Source organism: Branchiostoma lanceolatum, chromosome 11 (genome assembly GCF_035083965.1).
Source record: "Branchiostoma lanceolatum isolate klBraLanc5 chromosome 11, klBraLanc5.hap2, whole genome shotgun sequence".
In the NCBI taxonomy this organism is placed as follows: Eukaryota; Metazoa; Chordata; class Leptocardii; order Amphioxiformes; family Branchiostomatidae; genus Branchiostoma; species Branchiostoma lanceolatum.
The window spans coordinates 10,853,445-10,879,567 of NC_089732.1; the positions used below are offsets into that span (position 1 = coordinate 10,853,445).

Genomic DNA, 26,123 nt, shown 5'->3' on the forward strand with positions numbered 1-26,123 from the left:
ATCCAATCGAATTATACCCAACTACTAGTTAATAAACTAATCTCCAGGCAGACGTTGGGGCGGGGAGTTTTCTGGCCTTTTTTTTCTGACAGGCCTCTACCTCCATCGTCAGGAAACTCGGCGATTTTCCACCCCAACATCTGCTTGGAGATTAGTAATTAACGAGACAGCCAAGAATGCGATAGATCAGAAGGGTCCATTCTTAATTACAGGGGTCTAATCATATCAAATATTAGGAGGCAAAATATATGTCAACACTAGCTATAATTAATAACTCTACAATTGATATGATACTCTAAGTTCATCACACTTTTTTTGACATTTCTACTACCTCTTCTTTGAGATGAATAGGTGAGATTTTATATGTTACCTATGAAAGATGGTATCGTCTACATCTCGTTCCCGTCATCGCATGACAACACTTTCTTGATTAATTGGTTCATTGCGGCGTAAATAAAGCACAAAGGTACATTCATTCTGCAAAAGAATGCTTGTGATGATATGTTATCAGAGATAGCCGTGCTAATACGATCTACAGAATGTACTTTATCGTATAGGTTACATACATAACTCTGGTCCCAAGAGGACCAACAGTTCATTGACCCCTGGTGCTAACTAACCTAAACTCAAACCAAAATGGCCGCCGTCTAATTTATAGTTTCGTGGGAATTCCTGTCGAACTTATGCACTAAATCATCGCGTATATCTCAGTACGGAGGGTTTTTGAACGTCATAAAGACGCTGTGTAAGTACGCCTGGTCAACGGTATGTATGTAGGATATGCAGTTCGCAATCCGTCCAGTGATTTTTGGTGACTGCACTTTCGACCGGATTTTTTCTTCGGGTGGCAAAACTATAACCTCTTGCTACTGCAACTTGAGCTGGGCCGAGTTCTTTGTGGGGTCTCCCTCTGCTGCGCCTCGCTGCGTTATCTCGGCTTGTAGAGTGATCGGAGATGCGACTGGCCCAGTCTTCAGTGTCCCGGACAAGGTACAGAACTGAACGTTGCGTACTCGACGGTAAAATCAACGCGAGTTTATATACGTACACAAACTGCGTGTGCGCAGTCATGAGAAAAACAGTGCGCCCGTGTGAAAACACTTGTTGCTCGTAGACCATCGTAAGAAGAGACCGTCTAGTGCAGAAGCGGTGATTTTGGGCCACTAGCAGCAGAGTTTGGAGTGTATATACCCGGAAAACGATCGGCCGTTCCAGAGGTTTGTTTGCGAGAGAGTTGTTGTTGTTGTTCCCCCACCGCCGATGCTGGTAGCCGCTGGATTCCTGGAGCTAAGCCTGAGTTCTGCACACATGTTGTGGTTTAGGCTCGCCGTGTTTCTACATGTAGTGTGGCAGCTCACCAGTGCCGGGGGACACAGGCGGCAGGGACGCAGGGACAGGGACAACTCTCAGTCTCAGGAGGAAGCCTGCAAGTATACCAACCAGGTAACAACCTTCACTACAGACATATTGACATTATACAGTATTTTTAATCTCAAAGCCCACTTATGAAAAATGTGCATGGGACTATTCGTTAGCCACTGACTCCAAAGAAGAAGTCAACCCCTCTTGTGATATACAGGTAGATCAAGAGACTAAACATTTTGTTTACCTTTTTACGTTAATGTATCTGTGATTCCTTGCAAATTATTTGCCTTCGGGCATGAGTTTGCAAATAAAGATATTTTTAGTGCTGATTTGTTTGGAATATCAATCCAGGTACCCCAAATCCTGTTTGAAAATTTCACGTTGTAATCTCTAGATTATTGATAATCTAAAAGAGGTGTGCCCAAACCAATGTGGTATTTTTACCTGGCCTTGGCGCATATTGAAGACGTAGACCTTGTTCTTCATACCAGGATTTGTGAATTGGGATTCCCTCTGCGAGTTTTGGATTGCTCAAATCGGGATTTGTGAATCGGGATTGAGTGAATCAGGACCAATTCGATGCCTTGGTGAATCCCGTTTTTGCGATTGCTGGTATGATCAAGCTCTTATAGCCTTGAGTACAGCAAGCTTATATACATGCAATTCCTGATTTTGTTACCAACAGCTTACCATGATACATTGAACCTGTTATGTGATGGAATTTTCTTCATCGGTTGTACGTATAACATTATATTTGATATTCTGATAACCTATTTTTTCTGTCTGTCATCTCCAGGAGGATCTTAACTCCTTCCTTTGGACCATAGAGCGGAATCCGCCGTCGTATTTCTTCGGGACGATCCACGTTCCTTACACGCGTGTCTGGGACTTCATTCCGTCCAACTCCAAGCAGGCCTTTCACCAGAGTAACCATGTGTTTGTTGAACTGGACCTGACAGATCCGTACACTGTCTCGGCCCTGAGTAGCTGTCAGATGCTTCCTGAAGGGAAAAGTCTGGGAGACGTTCTCCCAGAGGATATCTACAGACGTCTTAAACAGCACTTGAAGGTTTGTTTACTCCTTCAGGGCCTTATATAGCCCCTTAGACATTGACAGATTTCTTAGACAGGTACGGTGAGAGGTCACAGTTTGGATGAACAACTCTAAATGGTCGTTAAGTCATGAACAAAAATCAGGCTTTATTCACTTTGAGAACTATACAGTATACAGGTGTGAAATAACGCCTGAATTCAGCTTATTTAGATGTTTCTGAGAAGTCTGAGTACTGGACATAGCAGCACATTCCAGTATCAAACTTTCCAGGCATGAAAACAAATAACTTTACATGTTTCTATAGTGACCAGGATGGTTCTTTTCTCACTGCATTTCTCCTGCCATCTGGTCCCAAACATACCCAACCTTCACAACAAAGCTAGCCCGCCCGGGTCTGCTGGCATTTCCTTCTACAGCAGGCCGGGGTCCAGCTTCCTGCACACAGAAAAGAATGTCAAGTCCTCACTTCTCCTACCACATTCATATGTCATGACTTTCCATCTGATTTGAGGTTCATTCTTGTTTGACCATTTCTGTAAATGTTGACATTTTTGCGACGGTTTATTGATCACAGTTTTCAGGGTGACCTCTTTGATGCAAAGTTAAAACCACCGCGAAAATGTTTGTTCTGTCTTCTGTGGCAAACCCCTTTGTTTCAATCACGAAGTTAAAGCCACCGCGAACACTCCATTTTCTTCCTACCACGAAGTTAAATCCCCGCGAACATAGATGTGGCTTATGCAGTTACAGTTACTGTTTTACATTTGATTGTATCTGATTGATCCTAGCAGTCCCATCTTCATGCAGCTTGAGGAAGGATAGACCAAATTTCCTCTGAAGTCTCAACAATTCAATTTCCTGTTTCTGAGACTTCCCCTGTTAATTTTTTCTGATTTGAAAACAAAATGTACACATTCGTCATCCCCAGTTTATTTTAGCTCCAACAGTTGAAGAAAGTCCCTGTCTTCCTACTTGTTATTGGTTTTTCTATTTTTTCATGCATTAGAAGTTCAACAATCATACTTTGAAGTGTTAACCATTTTGGTATGTTGATTTTTGGCTCCTGTGGTAGCATTTGGGTCTATCACAGAATGTGTCAGTTTTGTTGTCAGTTTCAATTAATCCCACTCCTTCCACTAATTTCCTTTAAAAAATCATAGAACCAAGAAATTAGATGGTATATGATATGGTATAGCCTTACTTGGCTTAGATTTAAAAGTTGAAAATAAAGTTTGATACAATTTCTCCCACTTCTTCCACTAATTTCCTTCAAAAATTCCTAGAACCAAGAAATTGGATGGTATAGTCTTACTTGGCTTAGATTCCCAAGTTGGAAATAAAGTTTAATACGATTTCTCCCATTTCTTCCACTAATTTCCTTTAAGAAATCCTAGAACCAAGAAATTAAATGGTATAGTCTTATGTGACTTATATTCCCACTGGAAATGAAGTTGATTCCCACTGGAAATAAAGTTTGATACATTTCATACTTGGATGTGACAGGTGCGTGGTACAGTTTCCCTGGACCAACATTTCTAGGGTGTCACATCATCCTCACATTTTCCCCCCTCCCTGAACCTTACACCACCAGGATGACCCACTAGACCTGGGGGAGGACAGTCTAGCCAGGATAAATAAAGACCTCAGGTTCTGGTAGTTAGAGGTGTCACACTGTAGAAGTGGACAGAATACAGCTGGGGATAGCATGAGATCTGTAGTCAGCCTTGCAAGTTGTTTTCTGGGTTCAAATTATCCACTTGCAACTTGCAATTTGAAGAAACATTTTCTAGGTTTCAGGGGAAAAGTAGGCAACTTCAGACTAGGTGTTAGGGGGCTCCTTCACACTTGTGCGTATATTCAAGTGCGCATGAGTTGTGTTTTGATTTAACGTTTTCTTGCTTTAGGTAAAGTTTGTAGGGAAGAAGTTGTTTTTTTACTGCAATTACTAGTAATGCACCGTTGTGCAGCCTGGTTATAATTATTGAACCAAATAGATTACTTTTTCGGCCGCAAACTTTACCTAAACCAAAAAATGTCTGTACGCAACTCATACAGACTTGAATATGCGCACAATTGTGAAGGGGGCTTTATGAATCACAATTTAGGTAATTAACAGTATAGTATAGCTTCAAGCCCTGTGTTGTAGTAGTTTAGAAACAATGACTTTTGTACCGATATTAACAGTACGTCTTTCCAGGTTGCTGGTAAAATGTTCTTGATAACTAGTACTAGCAATATTGCAAACAAACAGACAAAAAGTATTTCTAGCCCTTGTTTTGTCCATTCAACACACCAGAAGCACTACTGAAATATACATTCTTCATTTATCAGCAGGGTTATACAGTCACGATAAGACCCGTTCATTGAGCACTTGTTAAGGTTATCACTATGGCCCAGGCGGCTAAAACTTGCCATTCCTTTTTACGAGAAGTAGGTTAAGAAGAAAATGCAGACAGTTGTTGATGTTGTGTCTCTGACTCTTATTCGTGCTCTTGCCGGGACCTGGTGCCAGATTCACCGGATATTGATTTTTACATACCAGGCATACTTGCACCACAAACTTTTACTCAGAGTTCAAAGATTATCAGTGTTTAAATAACATGCTTGTGGGCATCATTGGTGGCCCCCACTGTGCCTATCAATTATCAACTCCGTACATGTCAATTGTCTGAATCTGATAGTCTGTATACCGCTCGTCTTGGGAGGTGGAAACCAAAGTATTTGGGAATTTTTAACTGTCCGAAACAGTATTTTTATCTCCATGATTGTTTTCATTTTGAGAGACAAATTTCAACTCAAAACTATGGAAATACACACTTTTTACATAATTTGTCATGCTAGGACCATGTGGGCCTGGATTCTTAACGTTCCCCTATCCTGACCTCTGCTTGGTGAATAAGAGTTTGCAATGTCCAAGTGTTTGGTGTATAAATGTTATTTCTAAGGCAGTGTCAGGCCCCCATCTGTAGATGCCTACATATTGTTGTTAACATTGGCTGACCATCAGTCAGCAGGAGAACTCTGTGATCACATTACATTATTGTGGAAACTTGAGTTTATAATCTAGCTGAAGCTATTTCCTCCTTGTGATGTTTGCTTTCAGTTTCACAGAATGTATTTGTAGATGTTTGGATATTTGCTGGTGTGTTATGCTGAAGGGCAGTTATACCATCTACTGTAAATGCAGAAATGTTCACGGGGATTTAATTTCGCGGTAGGGAGAAAATGGAGTGTACGCAGTTGTTTTGAGTTCGCGTTTGAAACAATAGTAGTGCTACATGTACAGTCACACAATGGAACAACTTTTCACGCTGGTTTTAAGTTCGCGGTAAAGAGTTCACCGTGAAAACCGCAAACATAAAGCCACGAGCATTTTTGCATTTACAGTATATTGATACAGATATAGATACAGATTTAAAAACTTGTAACTCTGTTACAAATATCTGTCATAATGTTGATTTATAAGATGTTAGGTGGCAAAACACTTTCCCACTCTTCTTTGGCCAAGTAGTGAAGTACTATCGTCAAACTGACCAACGTTGGTGAAATAACACGTTTTTGCCTGCTTCTTAGAGTAACAAGTTTCTAAATATAACACAGAAGAATTGGGACTTACTCAATTTTCAACTAGTCCTTTTGACTTCTTCAGGAGAACTCAGATTAGAACCCAATTGCTCAGATAAGTCAGAACACAAGCGAGAATACCAGGCGTAGTCCAGTGGTTAGCGACTCTGTCTCAAGACCAAGAAGTTACTAGTAGGAGTTCAAATCCCGGCTATGTGGCTTTCCCCACATGCACACTACTGGAAAGGGTCGCAGTCCTTAGGACGGAATGTTAAACCGTGGAATTTCACCGATACAATGAACTGACGCAACCTGCAAATACTGTACATAGTGTCTGTCTTCTCTGTCACAACCAGTGGAAGATTCAACTTTTCAGTGAGCTAAACTGGTTCAAGATCGCTATAACTTTCTTTTAACCTTCTCCCTGCTGCCTTAAGCTCTGTAACCAATAGAGAATGGGGTGCCAAACGGCTACTTCAGGGTGCTAAAGGTTAATAAGGATGATGAGTCCAGATGTTGATAGCTTCCTTTACTCCTTGTCCTCTTACATCCAACCCTTCATGCTCATGTATTGTCTTCTTTTGTACAGTATATAAAGACCATGATGCCGCTTTGGGTCACGGCAGACCAGCGGGGACGGGGACTGTACGCCGACTACCTCTTCAACGCCATCACGGGGAACTGGGAGCGGAAGCGACCGGTGTGGGTCATGCTGATGGTGAACTCGCTCACGGAGGTGGACGTACGGACACGCGGCATCCCCGTGCTGGATCTGTTTCTCGCGCAGGAAGCGGCTAGACTCAACAAGCGTACCGGTGCAGTGGAGAAGGTGGAGGAACAGTGTTTGCCACTCAATGGGCTCAACATCTCACAGGTGAGAATCGAGATATCAAAACTAAAAGTTCTGCTGCAATACCATAACAAGTCTCTAGGGGGTTCAAAATCTAATCATTTTTAAAGTTTTATCAAGACCTACCCACATATATGAAGACAATCCCTCCAGGCCTTCCTGAGTTATGCTGTACATCCACAAACATACACATAAAGTGCAAATGCTACCAACAACATAACATTCTGGCACAGGTAATAATTCTGTCAGAGAATGAGCAAACTGACTGCTGAAGCATTTCAGATCTGTAGAATTGTCTTTTTGGGCTGAGAAAGAAATACATGTGTACAATGAGGGACATTGTTATTGCAACACACTTTTTCATTGCCATTGTTGACAAATTGGTTACCCCCCCCCCCGCCTTCTCCCCCTCTAAAAATAACAAGTTTCAGTCCAATTTTAGTTGATGATATATCCTCAGGGAAAAAAAACGTTAAACACTAACAATCATGGAAACTCGTTGTGTTTCTCAGGTCTTGTTTGCGCTGAACCAGACGTTATGGCAGCAGGAGAACATCCGCAGCGGTCAGCTCCCCGTGTCCTTCTCCACAGACGACCTGATTCACCACTACAACTGTGGGGACCTCAACACCATCATCTTCGACCACCACACTGCACAGGTACAGGGGCAATAGGGTCTGGTTCAAAAACTTGCTTTAAAGATGCACCCATTCTCAGCTAGGCCACACCAATTTAATTTCTTGGTTCTCAGCTTTAGGAAAAAAGTTCAATTGGCATATCAACATGAAAACAGAGTCTGTACTGTGATACAGTGCCAGGGAGTGAACAGAGTTAGAAGCAACTTTTCCTTCAGCCCTCTGTTTTTATGATGTCAAAAATGTTCTATCAAAAATGTCCAAGAACATCTGTATCTGTACTGTCTGACTGGTACAGCCGCCTTTGGTTAATACGCCAGCTTCTAAGACATGGGCGGGTGCTGGTTATATTACACGAAACAACGTGTCACACCTAAACTTGCACAGACTTGTACTTGCTTAGTCTAACATACAGTCATGCACAGTGTACATTTCTCAGAAAGCTAGGATTCTAATTTGTGCTATATTACATATTCTTAGATGGATCCTTATATGTTTCTCTCAGGTTCCCAATCTGTTAAACACGTCGCTGTCCCCTCCTGACATGGAACAGGCGCAGCAGATCGACGAGTACTTCCGTACAGAACTCATCCTCCTCAGGAACCAGAGAATGGCGGGGAGGGTCTCCAAGTTACTCCAGGACCATCCTAACGACAGCTTCTTCTTCGCTTTCGGTGCAGGTAAGTACGCTGTGTAGGAATGTCCCTGTATCTAAACTGGTAGCAGCCTCACAGTTGAGCTACTGGTTTCCAATTAGTTGGTAACGTTAACTAGGAGACCCTGGTTGGGGCTGCACTGTCTTTCGTAAGGGACCAAAAATTGGGGTCTTGTGCCTCGAGTACGCTTAAGGAAAGGGCTATCAACCCCTCCCTGTAAAAATATATCCTGCTACTGAAACAGCAAGGAAACATGCCATATATGAAGATTCTATATGAAGATATTCCTGGAATGACCAAAAGATATCATAGAACTGCTGCAAGATCACCCAAACAACATATGCCTGCTTCTTTTACTAGTAATTTACTCACTGCATTTGATTACTCTTAAAGTGATTTTGTATGTAATGATTAAGAATTCATCAGTCAATACAATGTTGACTTTTCTTCCAGGACATTTCATAGGGAACAACACTGTGATAGACCTGCTGAGAAAAAATGGACTAGACATAGCCTACGTCCCATCAAACGTCACCCTCAACACGTAGGTTACCTCTATATTCTCTTGGTAACAGAAAGAATATTCTATGTTTGTATCTTAGTGAGCTCAAACTAGGTTTCGGTCTATTTGTGTGTTTGTTTGTTTGTTTATTGGCCTGCAGGCTGCTTTTCATTGAGGTCATGAGGGAGGAGGTAAGGGTCAGAGGAAATATATAACAAAGATACAGATTATATAATTTAAGTCCTAAAATATCTCTCAAAGGGTGCCTGTTTTCTTCTTCATTTTGTGTGTAGCTTGCCAGCTCCATCTACATGTAAGTCTAGGAAAAATCTGAGGACCAGGAAATAAGATGTTGTGGCTTAAGTAAAAATTTGCTTTGTTATGCCACAACACATGACAGTTCTTCCTGTTATGTTATTCAGAAGCAGGTCGGCCAGGAAGTAGCTTGACAGTTATAGATTGATCTAGCTTCCAAGAAGTAGACTTGTAGGGAAGGAAAATATGAGTCACCAGGATTTATTTTTTCAATCCATCAGGAATTGTCTGATTAATCTCTTCCCTGCTGCCTAGTCCCATGATTAACACAAATCTGTGCTAAAAGACAACTTCAGCAGGAAGAATGTTAAAGAGATGAAAGACGCAGGGTTGGACAAGTCCATTGGCCCGATTGCCTGGGGCAAGTGAAATTGCCAATCAGGCAAATGCATGTCATGCAGTACTGGCTAGTGTGATGTTTCCATGGTTGAGATTTTTCCATGGGTAGATGTGGGTATAACTTTGTTCCCAGCGGCTGGCCCAACTTACCAGTCCTAGAAGCTTGTCAGATGCCCGAATAGCTAGTTGGTAATGGCCTTCAAAATATTGGTTGATGATGATATCAATATGCAAGCATCATATGCCATCTCCACATGGTCCCGCTGAGAGATGTTTTTTGCTGACAAAAAGATTTCCTTGCTGCAAGTAACAAGGCACAGAAATTTGTCATTTAAATTTCGGGGCAGTGAAAAGTTGGTTCGAGCCAGTACGTTTTTATGTACTTGCCCTATGGCAAGGGAATTTTTAAAAAACTTGTCCAACACTGGAAAGGCCCGACATACATGTACACTCAGACACACACTTCCTAGTTTCATCTGGAAGATATGCCTGAAAATAAAAACGCTCTTTATACATTGCATAAATTCCTGGATTTATATCCTATCACAGTTTTACCACATTACTAATGAATACCATCTTAGGTTTTGATTAGACACTAACGATTTTATCATTTCTCATTAAATTTCAAATTACAGACAGGAAGCGCAAACATTTTAAACTGGAATTTTGCACATAGATACCTTATGGGGGAGAAGGGGAGTTTTGTCTGGACGTGTCTGAATATGCACAGAAAACATGTGAAGACAACACTCGATACCCAGGAACGTCAGCGAATTTAGTAGGACCACTTTTATAGGTTTGAACCCTTACTTTCCTCAGGGAACTCTTAAAGATTAAGTGGAAAAATTATGTTGTAAAATCCTTAAAGAAAGGTCAGGGAATTTAGGAGAATAAATTTGATAGGTTTAACCTTTAAAGGTTGCTCAGGAAGAAATCAGGATGATTCAGCACTTAACAAACTTGGCCTAACACCCTGGTCAATTGGGCCCAACACCCTGGTCAACAAGAGTTCCGCGACCTCATATCTCCATGAACAATTCTATTTATGCAAATGACATACACATCTACATAATATATGCTTAATCATAAACACCTTTATCTTACTTACACATGTTGCAATATTGGCAGTCCTACAATTTTCCAATTTGATGAATTCCTGTGTTTCTGCATTAATTATGCAAATGAGGAATTTATTTGCATAATTGGTACCTGTTGATGCTCAACTTTCCATAAACTACATATGTTACATGTATTTGAGTTTATAATGGAAAACACTGCAAATATAGATTTTCCTCATTAGCTATGCAAATTAAGTCCCAATTAGCATAATTTGCACTTCATTATGTAAATCTCTGTCTAAGCTACCTGCATACTAAATATCACGGATATCCGTCGTTCCTTTGTTCAGTTATTCTCCTTAGAAGGTTTTCACGATGACGCCCCTGCAGTTCCAGAGCAAGCTGCTAGGGGGCCCAAACCTACACTACTTTTTCATTACGTCACAAGCTATCTGCCACCCAAAAATCAAGACCACAGCACGTCCAGGTCAAAAGATACAAAAATTGAAGTTCTGCTGCAGTACCAAGGTCACATACCAGGGGGCCCAAAATTGACCCTGACCTTCGGCTTCACAACACCCGCCCACATACCAAATATCATTGTAATCCATCGAGAGGTTCTTGAGTTATGCTGACTACAAGAGTCCGGAAACACAACACAAACACACACACACACAGACACGCCAAAAACAATATCTCCATTTTTCATGGAGATAACTAGGCCATGGTTAGGATTAGGTTGTTGGGCCAAGTTGACCAGAGCTGAGTTTGTCTGATTAGCCATGGGCCAAGTTGGGCAGAAGCATCTGACATCCCCCCCATGGAACTCTAAGATATTAACTGGGAGAATTACTTTGTGAAATCAGTAAAGAATACTTCATTGTTGATACGATTTTGATTATGATGAATTTTAGTTTGCTTTTGTGTGATTGAAACCTTGAGACAGCAGATTGGAGGACAGGAAACTCCCCATGGACTGTGGAAGGAGTTTGAGTTACTGTTTGCTTACTCAGTACTGGACCTGTCAGGACAGGGTTAGGGACTACAGGGCAACTGTCAACATAGACAGGCCGCAGGTGGCTTATGAGACAAGTCAAGACTCTGAAATCATCCTTAAAGGACTCTGGTCCGATGAAAGTGAAGTCAAGTGGGTTCACAGCAACTGTCTTTCTTAATTCTGCAATCCATGGAAAGAAGCTTTTGCTGTATATAAACTTCGAGACTGGTATTTGGACAGATGTAGGAATGTGAGGAGAACGCATTTGTGAACAAGAAAATGAGCTTTTGGTCTAGAATAATCAAGACAGTTGGTGTACATAAATGCGAAACAACATGGACTGTGAACGTACAGCAAAGTTCTGTTTAAAAACCACATTTACTCCTCAAAAGATAGAAGCCCCTTATTGAAATTTTTTAAGACAAAATGTGGCAGTGTTCACCACATACTACCAAGTCTCATTCACTTTCAGGGCTCAACATACCAGCTGCATATGTACAAATGTAGGTTAGTTGTAGGTAAAACTGGAGTTGTGCAGGTATTTCTGTTGCCTACCTGAACCTAGCCTGTACTGGTCCATGTACTTGGTAAATGCAGGTAAGTGTAGGTAAAATTGAAACTGTGCAGGTATTTCTGATGTCTACCTGCACCTAACTTGCACTGGAGTGGTCCAGAATAAAACCAGCCTGCCACACTAGGGTCATATAAAGCTAGTTGCGGCCCCAAAATACCTCATAGTTTTCATAGTATACATGTACAGTAGTATGCTTTGATAGAGCAGACTCAAAATCACGAATCTCAAAATGGTACGACTAGCAACATCTTCCAAAAACTGTATTTTGTACTAAATGAGATGTCGGTGTAGGTATGCAAGAAAAAGTATTTTGAGCCCTGACTTGTACAGTTTGGCTCTTCTTCAATTCATCACAAGTTATTTGTGACTCAGACTGTTTAGCAGCTAAAGCTCAGTAGAAGAATGTTAACAGCTATTTCCTGTCCTGCCCTCTAGAAACCGATACTGCCAGTATTTGCCTGGCTGTCTGCCACGCCAAACAAGCTGTCGGGTGATGTCCTTGTGATTTGTAGGGCCTAAGTCTATGCAATACAGAATATGTTTTGCTATGTGTACTGTAATGTTTTAGGTGTGGGTCAGGACACCAGCAATAGCTGCCTGTGTCCCACGTGTATTATATTGGTGGCAATCCCAATTAGATCTGAATCTAAAATCTAAATCCAAAAGAAGAGGAAAAACAGGCCTATCATCTATACTAAAACATCCTTTGTTAAAGTTGAGATTGGCTCATGGAAATGTTTCAAATTCCTTAGAATTTAGCCAGAAATTGAAGAAAGTAGAGACAGTCCAAGTAGACTTGTCTCAAATATTTGTAGAAATTTCCAGACTGCTAGCTCGTCCAAAGGTGCGTTCCAGGACAGGGTATGTAAGACTTGTAGAGAAAGTTTTCACAAGTCAATGTTTTCCTTGTAATTCTCTAAATCATGTTCTCACAGCATCATTAATGTTACACCACATACTTTCAGCATAGGCTTCAGTTATTTTTCAGACAGAAAATTTTCCCAGCAAAAACTAGTATAATTTTGTCTTTCCTTTGTTTAATCTGGCCTCAAAGATGGACCCCTTCTTCTACAGATACTTTCATGGCCAGTGTTCTGATAAACTCTCCACTTGTTCCACACTTGAGAGCTTTTCAGCATACCACTAGGTTCTCCTCGAGCTCACATCATCACACTGTCCAAATACCAGTCTCAAAGTCCTTCAACGGCGATAGCTTCTGTACACAGACTGCAAAATTATGAAAGTCTCTGCCTGACAAGTGTTTCCCTCCCGAATACAACCAACTGCCAACAGGGATCTAATACTTCCTTTGTGATAACCAGATAACAAGTCTGTGCTACATACATGTATGTGCAGCTATCCCAATATTGCCCTTAGTTTGCGATAATAGGACAAGTGTACAATGAATTTGAACATGCCCTTATTACATTTTGTATTAGCAATCCAGGCTTGTGTATGCTGTTGCACAGCTAAATCATCATCAATAATGCCAAGCCTGAATTTTTCTTGCCTGGAAAATAAGAAGCTGGTTACTTTTTTTGCCTGGAATCCCAGTTTTAAGTCTGCAGGAGGGTATATTTTAGATCCTATCTTTGAATATTGTTGAAGAAAAGTTTTCTCCATCCCCAGGTCTAACAGCGATCAGTCGGCCACGCCCCCGACGTTCCCCAGTCTCCGCACCAGGCTGACGTCGCTGCTCTGTCCCGACAACAACGGCAAGCCCAGGAACTGCAGGAGGAGACGCAAGAAGCGCAGGAGAATCCACCGAGAGAACGAGAGGCCCCGACAGTTCAACGACTTGTGGATACGAATCGAAGAAAGGTAATAAAAGTTTTAGTGATAATTGTTGGCATCTTGTTGGGATATAAAATGAATGTGGGATGCACACACCCTGACATCAGTGCACAAGGGTCATAAAATGTCAGACAAAACATCAAAGTTTGTGTCCTGGGGTCAGAACATCTTGGTTGGGGCTGCACCTTCATTCAGAAGGGACATAAAATGGGGCACCTGTGATCGAGGAGGTGCCTCGCACATGTTTCAGAGAATGGCTATCAACCCCTCCCTGTATAAATAACCCTGCTACTGAAACAGCAGGGAAACTTGCTGCTCTACAGTATGTGCCACTAGGCACTACAACTTCAAGGGTAGGAATGAACGAATGAATGAACCAGGCTAGAAGGGATCATGCTTTAATCTTGAAGTTATATACATGAAATAAGAAATTTTATATGACAGTAGCCTAGGCCTTGCCTCTGTGGTTACTCATTTTTTTGTTTTTCAGCCATCTTTGATTCTGTCTTTTTGTGTGTTGCAGTGATTCACCATCAACAACAACTGAGAGCCCAACCGAAGTTCCTCCACGGAGATTGTACTCGCTGCAGAGGGTTTCCTCACGGCGGTCGGCCGCGTTACGCTGCACACACACGTGGTGGTTACTGACCGTCTTCGGGTTGGCTGCCATGCAAGGACCTCTCCTTCTCGTCATGAGATGATACCAGGGTTCGCTTTCAAATGACACGCTAGTCCTACCCCTCCTAGGAAGGGAACAATGTGCCACTGTCAAAATTGTCTTGCCACCAAAGTAGGACATTATATATGTTGTCACAAGTTACAATCTTTCTGTCTAAATTTTCTGTGCAAAAATGTCTGTATGCAAAAAGGGTGTCTTCCGTGGGTTGTCTACCAAGGTTTTGGATTGGCAAAAAACATGCGAGTTAGACAAGCCCTTGGCATGCTGTGAGTTTTAGGTGCTAAAGGTTTCATAGGCCATGCTTTCTTTTTGATGTTACAAAAATTACCAAATGCGGTAAACCTCAATAATACGGGGACATTCTAGAAAAGTGTGCCCCGTGTTTTGATCTTGTTTGATCTACAGTAGCAGTTGAAGGCCAGATATTACTTGAAAGTTCATCTGTGTTGGTAGAGGTCATTCTGAATCAAAGTTGAGCTGTGAATTGCCAAAACAAAAATTGGACTTACCAGTCAAAATCTGATCAGTCGAAAATTTGGGTAAGCCCAGTTTTTGTGTTGGCAATTCACTGTTGAACTTTGATCCAGAAGCCTAGACATTGTGTCATCAGAACAGAATACCAGATGAAAGATTAGTAAAACATGCTTAATGTAAGCCTTGTTAAATGATGTATGAAACAGCACCATTTTGACGATGGTGTGTTATGCAACAGCATCAACTTAACTTGAACGCAAGGTAAGAGTTACTCAAGCAACTGGATAGATTTTGAAAATGGTCAGACATTTCAGCATTTGTTGTCTTTTGTCTGTGAGTAACGAAAGACAACAGATGCTATCTGAAACATCTGTTTCTAAAATCTATTCAGTTGCTTGAGTAACCGTTACCTTGCATATCTTATAACCTACATCGACAGATACATAAACATTACCTCAACCTGATGATTTTAGAAGGGTTTTAGAGTTTTATCTTTTAGCAATGTTAAGCTTGGTAAATTTTCAAGCATCGTCAGTATATCAGCCAAACCAGTACAAATGTATGTATGGGACCAAAAGAATCGTCAGAAACCATGTAGTTTAGAGTAAGTGTTTCTACACTAAGCACAAATAGTTTGGAAACTTAAATTTGACCAATCATTTCTCTGTTGTTACTTAACCAATTTAACAATTGATCGAGTAATAGCAGAATGATGTATGATTGACAGAAATCAAGTTGCCAATCTTCTTGTGTTGTGTTTGTCATAAGATGTTGTCACAACTGGTTCACTTGGCAGCTACTAAGCAAGGAATGTGGCTGAAGTGTTTCCTAATTGTAAATAGTTCCATGTAGACTAAGTATGAATGTACATGCATGTACCAACTAGCCTGGGTACCATCCTCCGTAATAACCGCTGGCTCAAACTTTTTGCTTGCTACTACGGTTACTACGGAGGATGGTACCCAGGCTATGTACCAACTCCTAACTGCCAAGAACCAATATCACCAATATCACTGCCTCTGTACTCATAATAAAGTATTATGGTATTGTATTTTTATATACCAATGTATCTAATGAGTAATATCTACTTTTTATACCCATTTTTGAAACAATGTACATGTAATATAAATCATACTTCAGGAAAGTGTATTTTAGTATTGCCATTGCCAAAATTGTATTGAACAGTAAGTGTTGTTATAGGCCTACATGTGTCGCTGTCAATGTATGTCAATACAAGACTAGTGATAAGTACTTTATACAATTACAAAAAGTCATTATATTTGGACACAATTATTTGTACCTTACGTACATGTAGCAGGTATACATTGTGTAGGTTGTAAACTCTGGTAAGAGACCACAGCACACTGTGCCAATTGAACTTTATCATGTATTTCTGATGCCACCATAGGACACTATATTTATGTTAATGATTACAGGATTAAATTTTTCAAGTATTTACAATGTATTTTGCAAGAGTGAGAGTTTCATTGGCAGTTGTCAGTTCCTGCTTGTTCTGTATGGGTGAATGGGCTCTCATAAAAGTGATCTTGTGGTGATACGTAGTAGAAACCGCCGTGCCATTTGCCATCGCTGTTTTTCATGAAAGTTTATTGCAAGTTCTTGGCTCTAGGCTAATTACAAATACATTTAAAACATGAAAAGAACGGACAGACAGTGAACATTATATTATTCTACAAGTTAGTACAACTCTAATTTAACTACTGACACTAAATTCTAACTTATTTGGTTCGATTTCTTTTTCCGAGACAGTGAATAGACATTTGATAGCTTATTATGTGCTGTTCTGATAGTATACCAGTGTTATTACCAGGTAAACTGACTTTTCCGTTTGGACAGTTCAACAGAGACCTCTAACGGCGAGTTTAAATAGTGCAGTATGGTACTACAGTAGTTTCGTATATCCATCTGTTTCCAGTTTGTATTTGCTTCCCAGCGAACGCTATTTTACAGTAAAACATTTGAATTAGTCACAGAGCTGATATTTTGCCGCTTAAACCTGTTTTGACACGTTCATCCGGCCTTTTGCGGTGCAAAAGCTACCCCGAGGAATCCATGCTGTGTGGTACGGTTCAAAAGCGACATACTACGGCCGACTGAGGTACTGCAACTAGAGCTCTTTGCGAATTCGTTTATTTACTCCCGCTATGGTGCCCTGAAGTGACACCACTAATCACACAACGCAAGGAGAAATACAACTTCATTACACAATCTAAAGGGACGACACAAACCCCTGTTTTATGCGGAAAGAAGAGAGTTCTAGATAACAACGCTAATTTAATCGACAATCGGTTATACTGCGTTGTACTGCGATGATTCGGGTAATCAGGACATAACACTGACCTTTTCAAAGAGAGCAGGGCGATTAAGGTCAAAGTTTAAACTTATTAATCCCTGATTATCCAAATTGTAATCACAGCATGACCGATTGTCGGTCTAAACCACAACGGACTTTCCTGTAATGGAGAACCGCTTCCGTTGCTTTTAACTTTCTCCCTGCTGCCTAACTCTGAAAACAATAAGGAATTGAGTGCCAAACGGATACTTCAGAGTGCTAAAGGTTAAAGGATTGTGTGGAGTACTTGCTTCGTGTGATTCTTGCCGTCGCCTGGGATCCGGACCGTGTAAACGAATGAAGGATGCTTGGAGCCTCAACTGCAGTCAGCCGTAGAGTGTCTCTATTCTAACACCGTGAAATAAACGAGTTATCGGGGAACACTGACTGCAGTACTTCAGTCAGCCGTAGAGTGTCTCTATTTGAACACCGTGAAATAAACGAGTTATCTGAGAACACTGACTGCAGTACTTCAGCCAGCCGTAGAGTGTCTCTATTATCTTACTACTATTACTATTATCTAACTGCGAATTTGTATGGCCACAATGACTCGATTTTGTGGATACAATCCTCTTGACAAACCAAGAGTAATATGAGAGCCCTCAAATGATGATAATGATGCTAACATTTCAACACGCAGAACAGTTTATCACATGATACACGGTGAATTATTTTTCTGTTGTTCTTTTATCAGGATGAAGGTTGTATGTATGGCCGTATGTCTAGTCTCTACCAGACTAACAGCGTCGGCTATAGAGAGAACATTTGCCGGGGGACTTTGGCCATGAAGGACAACATTTCCATCCGCTGTCCAGGGTTGCATATTTGACCCTCTCTCCGTAGCCTACTCCCTTCATACAATTGACTCTATTTGGCCAATTTCTACTATTTTTCCAGCGACCCGCAGAGACTGGTGGAGGCTACCGTATGTCCTCGTTTTATCAGTCTTGTGGTTTGATGTTTAGTGAGCGGATTCATGAAGATTCAAGTAAAAGGCCAAAGCTGTCATGGAAAATCAAATAAGGTCTCCAAGCAGATGTTGGGGTCGAAGATCGTCATTTTTTTATAAACGACGGCCGGACTTCGTTGACATCCTCTAACCCCATATAAGCAAATGAGCGATAGAGCAAAAGGCCAAAGTTATCAAAGGAAAGCCGACGAAGTCCACATATATCCTAAACCTACTAATTACGTACAGGACATGATTTATACATGAATGTAGGTGGCGCTTCCAGGGGCGGACATGGTGTTACATGGGCCCTCGTGCGGCGCCTATAAATCGGTCCTCTTTGTGTTAATTCGTGTCTTAACGGTAGTTTTAGATAATATAAATATGTCTGGACTGTTTGGGAAAGTATTCACTGGCTTTAAGCCTAAATTCACAGTTCTACAAGTCGTGACTATATACCCTATCATAGCCTAATCTGCAGTACCGCTCCCGGCCGCGACCAGAAAATTGACTAAAACGACCGTCAAATTGCCAAATTTCCGTATTTTCGGGAATGGGGAAATGGCGAAAGGCTCGCAAAGGGGTTTGATGTTTTGAGGCTTATTTGACCTTGAACTCGAAACTCCGACCATGTAAGACCAAGAATTACGATATCTTAGACATTTCGCCAAAATGTAATGGGACATTGGGCCATGAATCACATGTTTCCCTCACATTTCACCAATAGAAGAGGCCGAGTCTACATTTCCTGTACATTTTCGCTTTGTAAAGGGCTACCACATCCAAAGTTCAATTGTGATTTATGAAACAAGGAGACTTTGAACAGTTGCAACGATGTTTATGTCTGTTTGTCCATCAATAGATCCAATTTCCTTTCAAAAAGCCGTAAGATGTTTGGATTCTAACAATGCAACGGTGAATGCTATGGTGGTTATTATCATAATCTATTCATTTAGATATTAAGATATGGCTGCCAGCCATGATATGTACATGTAGTTGTTTTGTCGGGAATTGAATTTTATATGTTATACATTATACTTGATTATGTGCTTATGCCATAGTAATAGTTTATCATATTAGTTCAGTGCCTTTTGTTGCTGATATACTGATGTTGCACCGATGTTTCATAAACAATGCTCCATATCAGACCACAAACAAAACATTCATAGTCACAGACATTAAAGAGAGCTACGCCAGGCCTTATGTATGACAATTCTTAAGTACCTATTGAATGGCAGCTACCAATTATTGTCAGTCTGGAGAACTGTAATCCAGACAAGATGCTACTGTTGTCCTTTGTCTCGAGGATCGGTGGCTTCTTTAGGTTAAGAAAGCTCATTACAGTACCTCATGAGCGAAGAATATATATTTATATACATAAGCTAACTATCATCACATAGAAATATATATCATAAAACGACCCTTTCCTGTTTGTCTTTCATATACTCCCCGGAATGGGGGTAGTCGCTTTAAGACAACATGTTTCCTTAACCAAGGGAACCACTGATCTTTACGCAAAGCCATCTTTCACAAGGCTTGATAGACTACTCTTGCGGTAGCTGTGATTCTGGAAGAACAACGTACTCAAGAACCATCACGCCTGATGACATTGGTTTCTCTCTATCTTTAATGGCTGTGACTCTGGAAGTTTTGTTCGTGGTCTGATATGGTGCCTTGTTTATGAAACATCAATGCAACATTAGCATTCCAGCAACAAAAGTCACGGAATTACACCAATAAATTATTTCTATGGCATCGGTACATCATTCCACTTGTAAAATGCATTTTCCGATAAAGCAACTTCATGTTTTAGCTACCAGCATGTCATATGAATAGATTATGATAATAGCCACCTTAGCATCCATGCAGCTTTTAATCACCGATATACCTTACAGGATTTTGAAAGGAAATTGGACCTATTGATTAATATACATACATGAACACCGTCGCATTTGTTCCACGTCTTCTTGTTTCATAGATTACATTTGAACTTGGGATGTTTTAGCCTTTCAGTAAGTGACCATTTACAGGAAATGCACACTTAATTGCTTCAATTGCTAATGTGCAAAGAAAATGTGTAATTTAGGACCTAATGTCCCATTGCACTTTTTGACGAAATGTCTAAAATATCACAAGAATATGTTTTACGTGCTCGCAGTTTCAAGTTCAATGTCAAATAAGCCTCAAAACGTCAAACCCCTTTGCGAGTCTTTTGCTATTCCCCCATTCCCGAAAAGACTGAAATTTGGCAATTTGACGGCCTCCTTTGTCAATTTTCGTGATACGGCCGGGAGCGGTACTGCAGATGAGGCTATGATAGGGTATGCAATCCCCACTTGTAACATGTGGAAATTTGGAAGACATCAGGCAAAACTCCAGTGAAAACCTTTCCAAATAGTTCCAGACATCTTTACATACCTATAGAATGGCATAGTTGACATAACAAGGATCGATTTTTAGGTGCCGCGCGAGGAGCCCATGTAACACCATGTCCGCCGGTCGAAGCGCCACCTACATTCATGTTTTCATCACATCTTGTACGTTTTGAGCAGTTTAAGGATATATGTAGACATCACCCGTTTCCCTTAACAACTTTTGCCTTTTACCAAAATTTTCACCTCCTTATATGGGGTAAGGGACTGTCAGAGAGGCCCGGCCGTCACTCAGAAAATATGACAATCCTTCGCCCCAACATCTGTTTGAAGATTAGGTACGTTGTCTTGTTTCAGAAGACGGTGTAGAAAATTAACTTCTATATTTGTTCTTTCATGAGGTAACGTCGTAATATCATTATATTGCATTAGATAGTTTAACAATAACAGAGCTGGTAAAGCGTCTCATTTCCCCCAAATGATCTACAACTGCAACGTTCAGCTGATCTTATAATCACGTTTTGACGTATAACTCGAGAATGACCCAGTTAATTACAGCAGAGGCATCAAGTAGAACGGAGATCCTTAGTGTACTGGAACATCCAAGAATCCATTCCGTATTACACCCAAATTTTACAATGCCCGTTCCGGAAAGGACCGTACCGCAAAGCAAGGAGGTCTTACATGTATATAAAACCTCCTTGCTCAAAGCTAACAAAACATCACTCATGTGCGGCTTCACTCAATACTTTATCAGGAGGGCTTGTATAGTCGATTTATATACGGAGCTTTTCTCGATATATCAGGTTTATATTTGATATTTTCCGTGGCTTTTACCATACCAACACACACACACACACACACACACACACACACACACACACACACACACACACACACACACACACACACACACACACACACACACAGTAATCCATTCAATCAACTACAGGCATAAATAAGTATGTTCTTGGAACTCTTTATTGCATTACAAAATGTCAAGAAGCAACAATCTTATTGAGAAGAAATTCTCTGTAGATTTGTGAAATAAGCTGCAGCTCAGCTGCTAGACAAAATATCTTAAATATGGAGTTAATCATAGCCTACATATCACTAATCTAATATAGGCAAATTTTTAGTTTAGTAAGGAAATAAAACTTACTATATGGCCTCCGTCGGTCAGTATTGACCATGGTAAAAATCCTAATTCACAACAGCCCTACAGCATCGACTATGGCTAAACAGCCCTATACGAGAATGACAGTCTTTCTACCAAACACTTATTAATTACATATTACACATGATTGCCTTTAAGCTTTGCACATCGCATGAAAACATATTCATTTGTACAAAGATGCACTTGGAAGAGTCTTATGCATTTCATTTTCGTTAAAAGTTGAAACTATTGGAAAATAAAGATTAGCAACATATCAAAGCTATTTGAATTTTCATTCTTACCATGTACAATGTGGTACATAGACTTAGATACTTCTTTGACGTTTATAATATGCAACAATAATCATTGCAACACACGGCTGTCACCAAACATGTTTCTTATAATGTGTGTTAAAAAATTTGAGTAAACCTGGAGCATAAAAAACATATTTTTTATTAATCAAATCATTTAAATGCTCATGTGCTTTATAAATGTTGTGCTAGTACTAAAATCATTATATATATTTTCATATGTGGAACATCATTCTTAAATTCTTGATTACTGACAACAATAATTTCAATAATAATTTTGCTACTCTATAAGCTGGAAGCAGTCCAAATAAGACTACAGTATATAGTTCTGTTAATATTGCACTGCAACATCAAAAGTGTAAGTACAGTGTGTGTTAGATATTGGTCAGTACATTTTTGCACTTAATTAATATATCTCTGTAAGTCATTAAGAATTAAGATTCAGCAATTGATTATCATAGGGCAAAATTACATAACTGTAAGCAACAGACAATGCACTGGAAGATGTATTTGGAGAAATACAACTGGCTTGAGACCTTTGCAACACTTTCCACTGTTATTGTAAAAATTCTGATTGTATTTCATACAATGTAAAAATGTAACATTATCTGTCAAGTCATACAGTAACTAACTTGAACCCTGATCTGAAACTTTGTAGAATTTCGAAGTGAATATACATTTTTGAACTGTACTACACAATTGTTTCAACCTTGAAATTAAAACAAAGTGAAATTCATACTTTCCCTCCTGCCGTAAAATAAAGTCAAGTTGATAAACTACTAGAAACATCAAAGAAGGTTAGACATCAAGGTAATAAAATACACAAGATAGCAGTGACTCTAGCAACGGGAGAAAAACTGACAGTTTCCAAATCTTATTCAGTTGCTTGAGTATCAGCTACCTTGCGTAACTACTAGGAATGTTGGAGTTCTTGTAGAGGACCTAAAATATCTTGGATGATCAAACAGTTTGAAGACAGAGAGTGAACTTCACTTGAAAGTTCATCTGTGTTGGCAGAAGTCATTCTGAGTCAAAGTTAAACTGTGAATTGCCAACACAAGAATATTATTGATCTATCTGCACAACGTGATGTCACAGAAGCAGTGGATTGCTCATTCTCACTGGAGCTGATCAGTCAAAAATTTGGGTAAGTCCATTTTTTGTGTTGGCAATTCACAGTTGTATAGAGTAAATAACCCCAAATGATGATGATGATGATGTGGAGGACTTCTCTTCACTTGAAGTTGGCGTACATGTCGAAACTGTCCAGATACTCAATCACTGCTCGATAACAGAAGTTATACTGGTCCTGTGAGAAAGGGAAAAGGTGATCGGTAACTTGTCACTGACTAGCAGAATACAGAAAATACTACCAGCTTGGTTACATAAGGAAAGACTCAGTCATGATTAAATGCAAGAGCTACCTCATGCAATGTCTTGATTATAAGATACAATACTATTAGGGTGGTACATTTAACATGACTGTTTCAAAGTATCAATAATGTAGAATTCTTCTCAGCTAGGTAGAGACAAACACACACAGACACACAAAAACACATACACACATGCAAGCAAACACACATACATGTAGTACTCACATACATACACACACACACACACACACGCACACAGACACACATGCACACAGGACCAAAAAACACACACTCACCACACACACAGACACACAAATACACACACACAATACACACGCACACAATACACACACACAATACACATACATGTACATACAGACATTACTCACCTGAGTCTGCACCATATGGGGCCTTTGTTGTCTGAGAGCCTTGACAGTCTGGAAGACGTCACAGATCCCTTCAGTCTTCACCCGCTCCAGGATCGTACACAGGGCGATAAACGTTCCTGTGCGACCGGCACCAGAGCTGAGGAGAATCAGTCACAAAGTTAAGACTACAGTTGGAATCTTGTTAACTCCTCTAAAAAAAACTGCAGACTACAATAAAAGCTACCAGCCACCAAAAAATCAAGACCACAGCATGTCCCGAACAGGAGATACAAAAGCCAAAAGTTCTGCTGCAGTACAAAGTAAAGTTGCTAGGAGGCTCAAAATCCCCATTGACCTTCATCTTATTAAACTTACAGTTTGTATCTGCATAACAAACATCAGCATTATCCATCCATAGCTGCATGAGTTACACTGACCAAAGCAAGTCGGAAGCACTGATACCTAGACACATGCATGTTTTAGATACACATTAAAAAAAATTATAATTGGAAACTTCTAATTACAGAAATGTGATCAGTTATCGTAAAAGTTCTAACACTAACAAAAAATAATTATAACATTCTGAAAGTATTTATCTCTCTTATACTATCTGTATGTCTGTCTTGATTGCTGAGATTGTTCTTAGACCGATGAGCTTATACTCTGTGAGAAATACAACCTTGGAACTGCATTTCAAGGTCACAGTCATTGGGCTGTTGAGCAAGAGCAAGGAAGGGTAGGATGTTGACCCAGAAAGGGCACTTTTAAATTTGTCCAGGGGAAACATTTCAAGACCTGATCTTTGCCTTCTGGTGGGGATACCACATCATGATCAGCCCAAAATTGTGTCAGTTCTGGTTACAAATCAGTTGTAAACTGCCATGATGAGTGTCTAGCAGCACACAAGCCCTGCAGGCACAACTTGGAGCAGTGCCAACTTTGCTAGGTGTAATCAGGAGCCTGCCTTGCAGACCATGACATGTAAATAAAGAGCCAGATGACACACCTGGTATTTACAGGTGACGCAAGCAGAACTGTGGGGTTATTTACAGGGCTGACGTCACAAGCTAGGAGAGTACGAGAAAATGGCGGCTGCACCGTCGAGTCTGGGGGAACAAATCCATGAAGAACTGACCTGCAGCATCTGCCTGGAGCTGTTCACCAGGCCCAAGGTGCTGCCCTGTCAGCACACCTTCTGTCAGGACTGTCTACAGGTATATGCAGAGGTTCAAGTACCCTTCAAGTGCCCAAACTGTCTTCTGCAGGTCAGATTGCCACCCCAGGGGGTCACAGGTTTACCTGATAACCGGCTGGTTAAAAGTCTGTGTGAGAGGCTGCAAAACCAGAGGCTGCAATTCCTCCAGACAGCTGTCTTTCACCCCACAGAAACCTCAGCGGTAGCTGTGGCAACTGTTGCAAGCCTAGGGCTTCTCTTGCTTGCAGTCTTATTTATACATATCCCGTTGTATGGGATTCATGATAAGACTGAAAAAAAAAGCCCTGCAAGTTACAGTGGAAAAGCGGCACCAACTCCTGTATAAACCCAGTCTACTGTTGATCAGCCCACAGACACCCCAGAGCCAGTATTGGGGCATGTCCAGCCTCGCTCCAAAACAATGATTTTTGGTGGATATGGATCAAGAAATGGACGGTTTCATAACCCAAGTGGCGTTACAGTGTCAGATATAGGGGAGATCTTTGTAGCAGACACAGGGAACAGGAGAATCCAAGTCTTCACCCTGCAGGGAACATTTGTCTTTCAGTTCCCAACAGTCATTTCTGGTGAACAGCGGATGTACCCACATGATGTGGCCATGGACAGGGAGAGCAACCTGTGGGTGGTGGGAAAGGAAGACTATGCTGATCATGAGTTTACCATACAGTACACCAAAGAGGGCAGGGTGCTGAGAAGGATTTATCTACAGGATACAGGGCACTTTAGAGGAGTTGCTGTGGACACCTGGAGAAACCATGTCCTCATCACACAAACCACCTTTTCAGGGCAAAGGCAAAAGTCTGTGAGGTCCAGTGATGATGGTGGAGTGCCAGATGGAAGTATAAGCATTGTGCGTCAAGAATGGATGGACTGGCTAAGATCGCTATTCTGGCATACACAGATTCAGAATTGGATCGAATTGAAACAGCCACAGTACATCACGGTGGATGCGGAAGGCAACATTCTTGTGTCAGACATTGAGAGTCACTGTATCTATGTTTACGACGAGGACGGACAGTTCCGGTTCAAGTTTGGAGGCATGGGAAGTGATGAAGGTCATCTGTACTATCCCTCTGGCATCTGTACAGCCAGCGCAGGTAACATCATTGTCGCAGACTCGGGAAACAGTCGTGTGGAGATGTTTGACAAGACAGGAAAATTCCTCAAAC

The 26,123-nt window shown here is 40.8% G+C and overlaps 2 protein-coding genes across 2 annotated transcripts in view; one reads left to right on the plus strand and one right to left on the minus strand.

Moving 5' to 3' along the window:
* The first annotated feature begins 490 nt into the window (after positions 1-490).
* Positions 491-15,396, plus strand: LOC136444219 (metalloprotease TIKI1-like). The gene is made up of 8 exons (XM_066441727.1): positions 491-1,443; positions 2,162-2,434; positions 6,573-6,857; positions 7,346-7,492; positions 7,974-8,148; positions 8,578-8,668; positions 13,539-13,730; positions 14,227-15,396. Exons 1-8 carry the CDS (start codon positions 1,261-1,263, stop codon positions 14,402-14,404), a joined length of 1,524 nt encoding a protein of 507 aa, XP_066297824.1. The 5' UTR covers positions 491-1,260; the 3' UTR covers positions 14,405-15,396.
* A 6,752-nt stretch (positions 15,397-22,148) lies between these two features.
* Positions 22,149-26,123, minus strand: part of LOC136444439 (receptor-type tyrosine-protein phosphatase S-like) — a 30,984-nt gene continuing 27,009 nt past the window's right edge. Inside the window, exons 38-39 of the mRNA XM_066441985.1 lie at positions 23,760-23,895; positions 22,149-23,306 (exon numbers count right to left, since the gene is read on the minus strand). Coding sequence (XP_066298082.1) covers positions 23,232-23,306; positions 23,760-23,895 — 211 coding nt within the window. The 3' untranslated portion in view covers positions 22,149-23,231. The remainder of the gene's footprint in view (positions 23,307-23,759; positions 23,896-26,123) is intronic.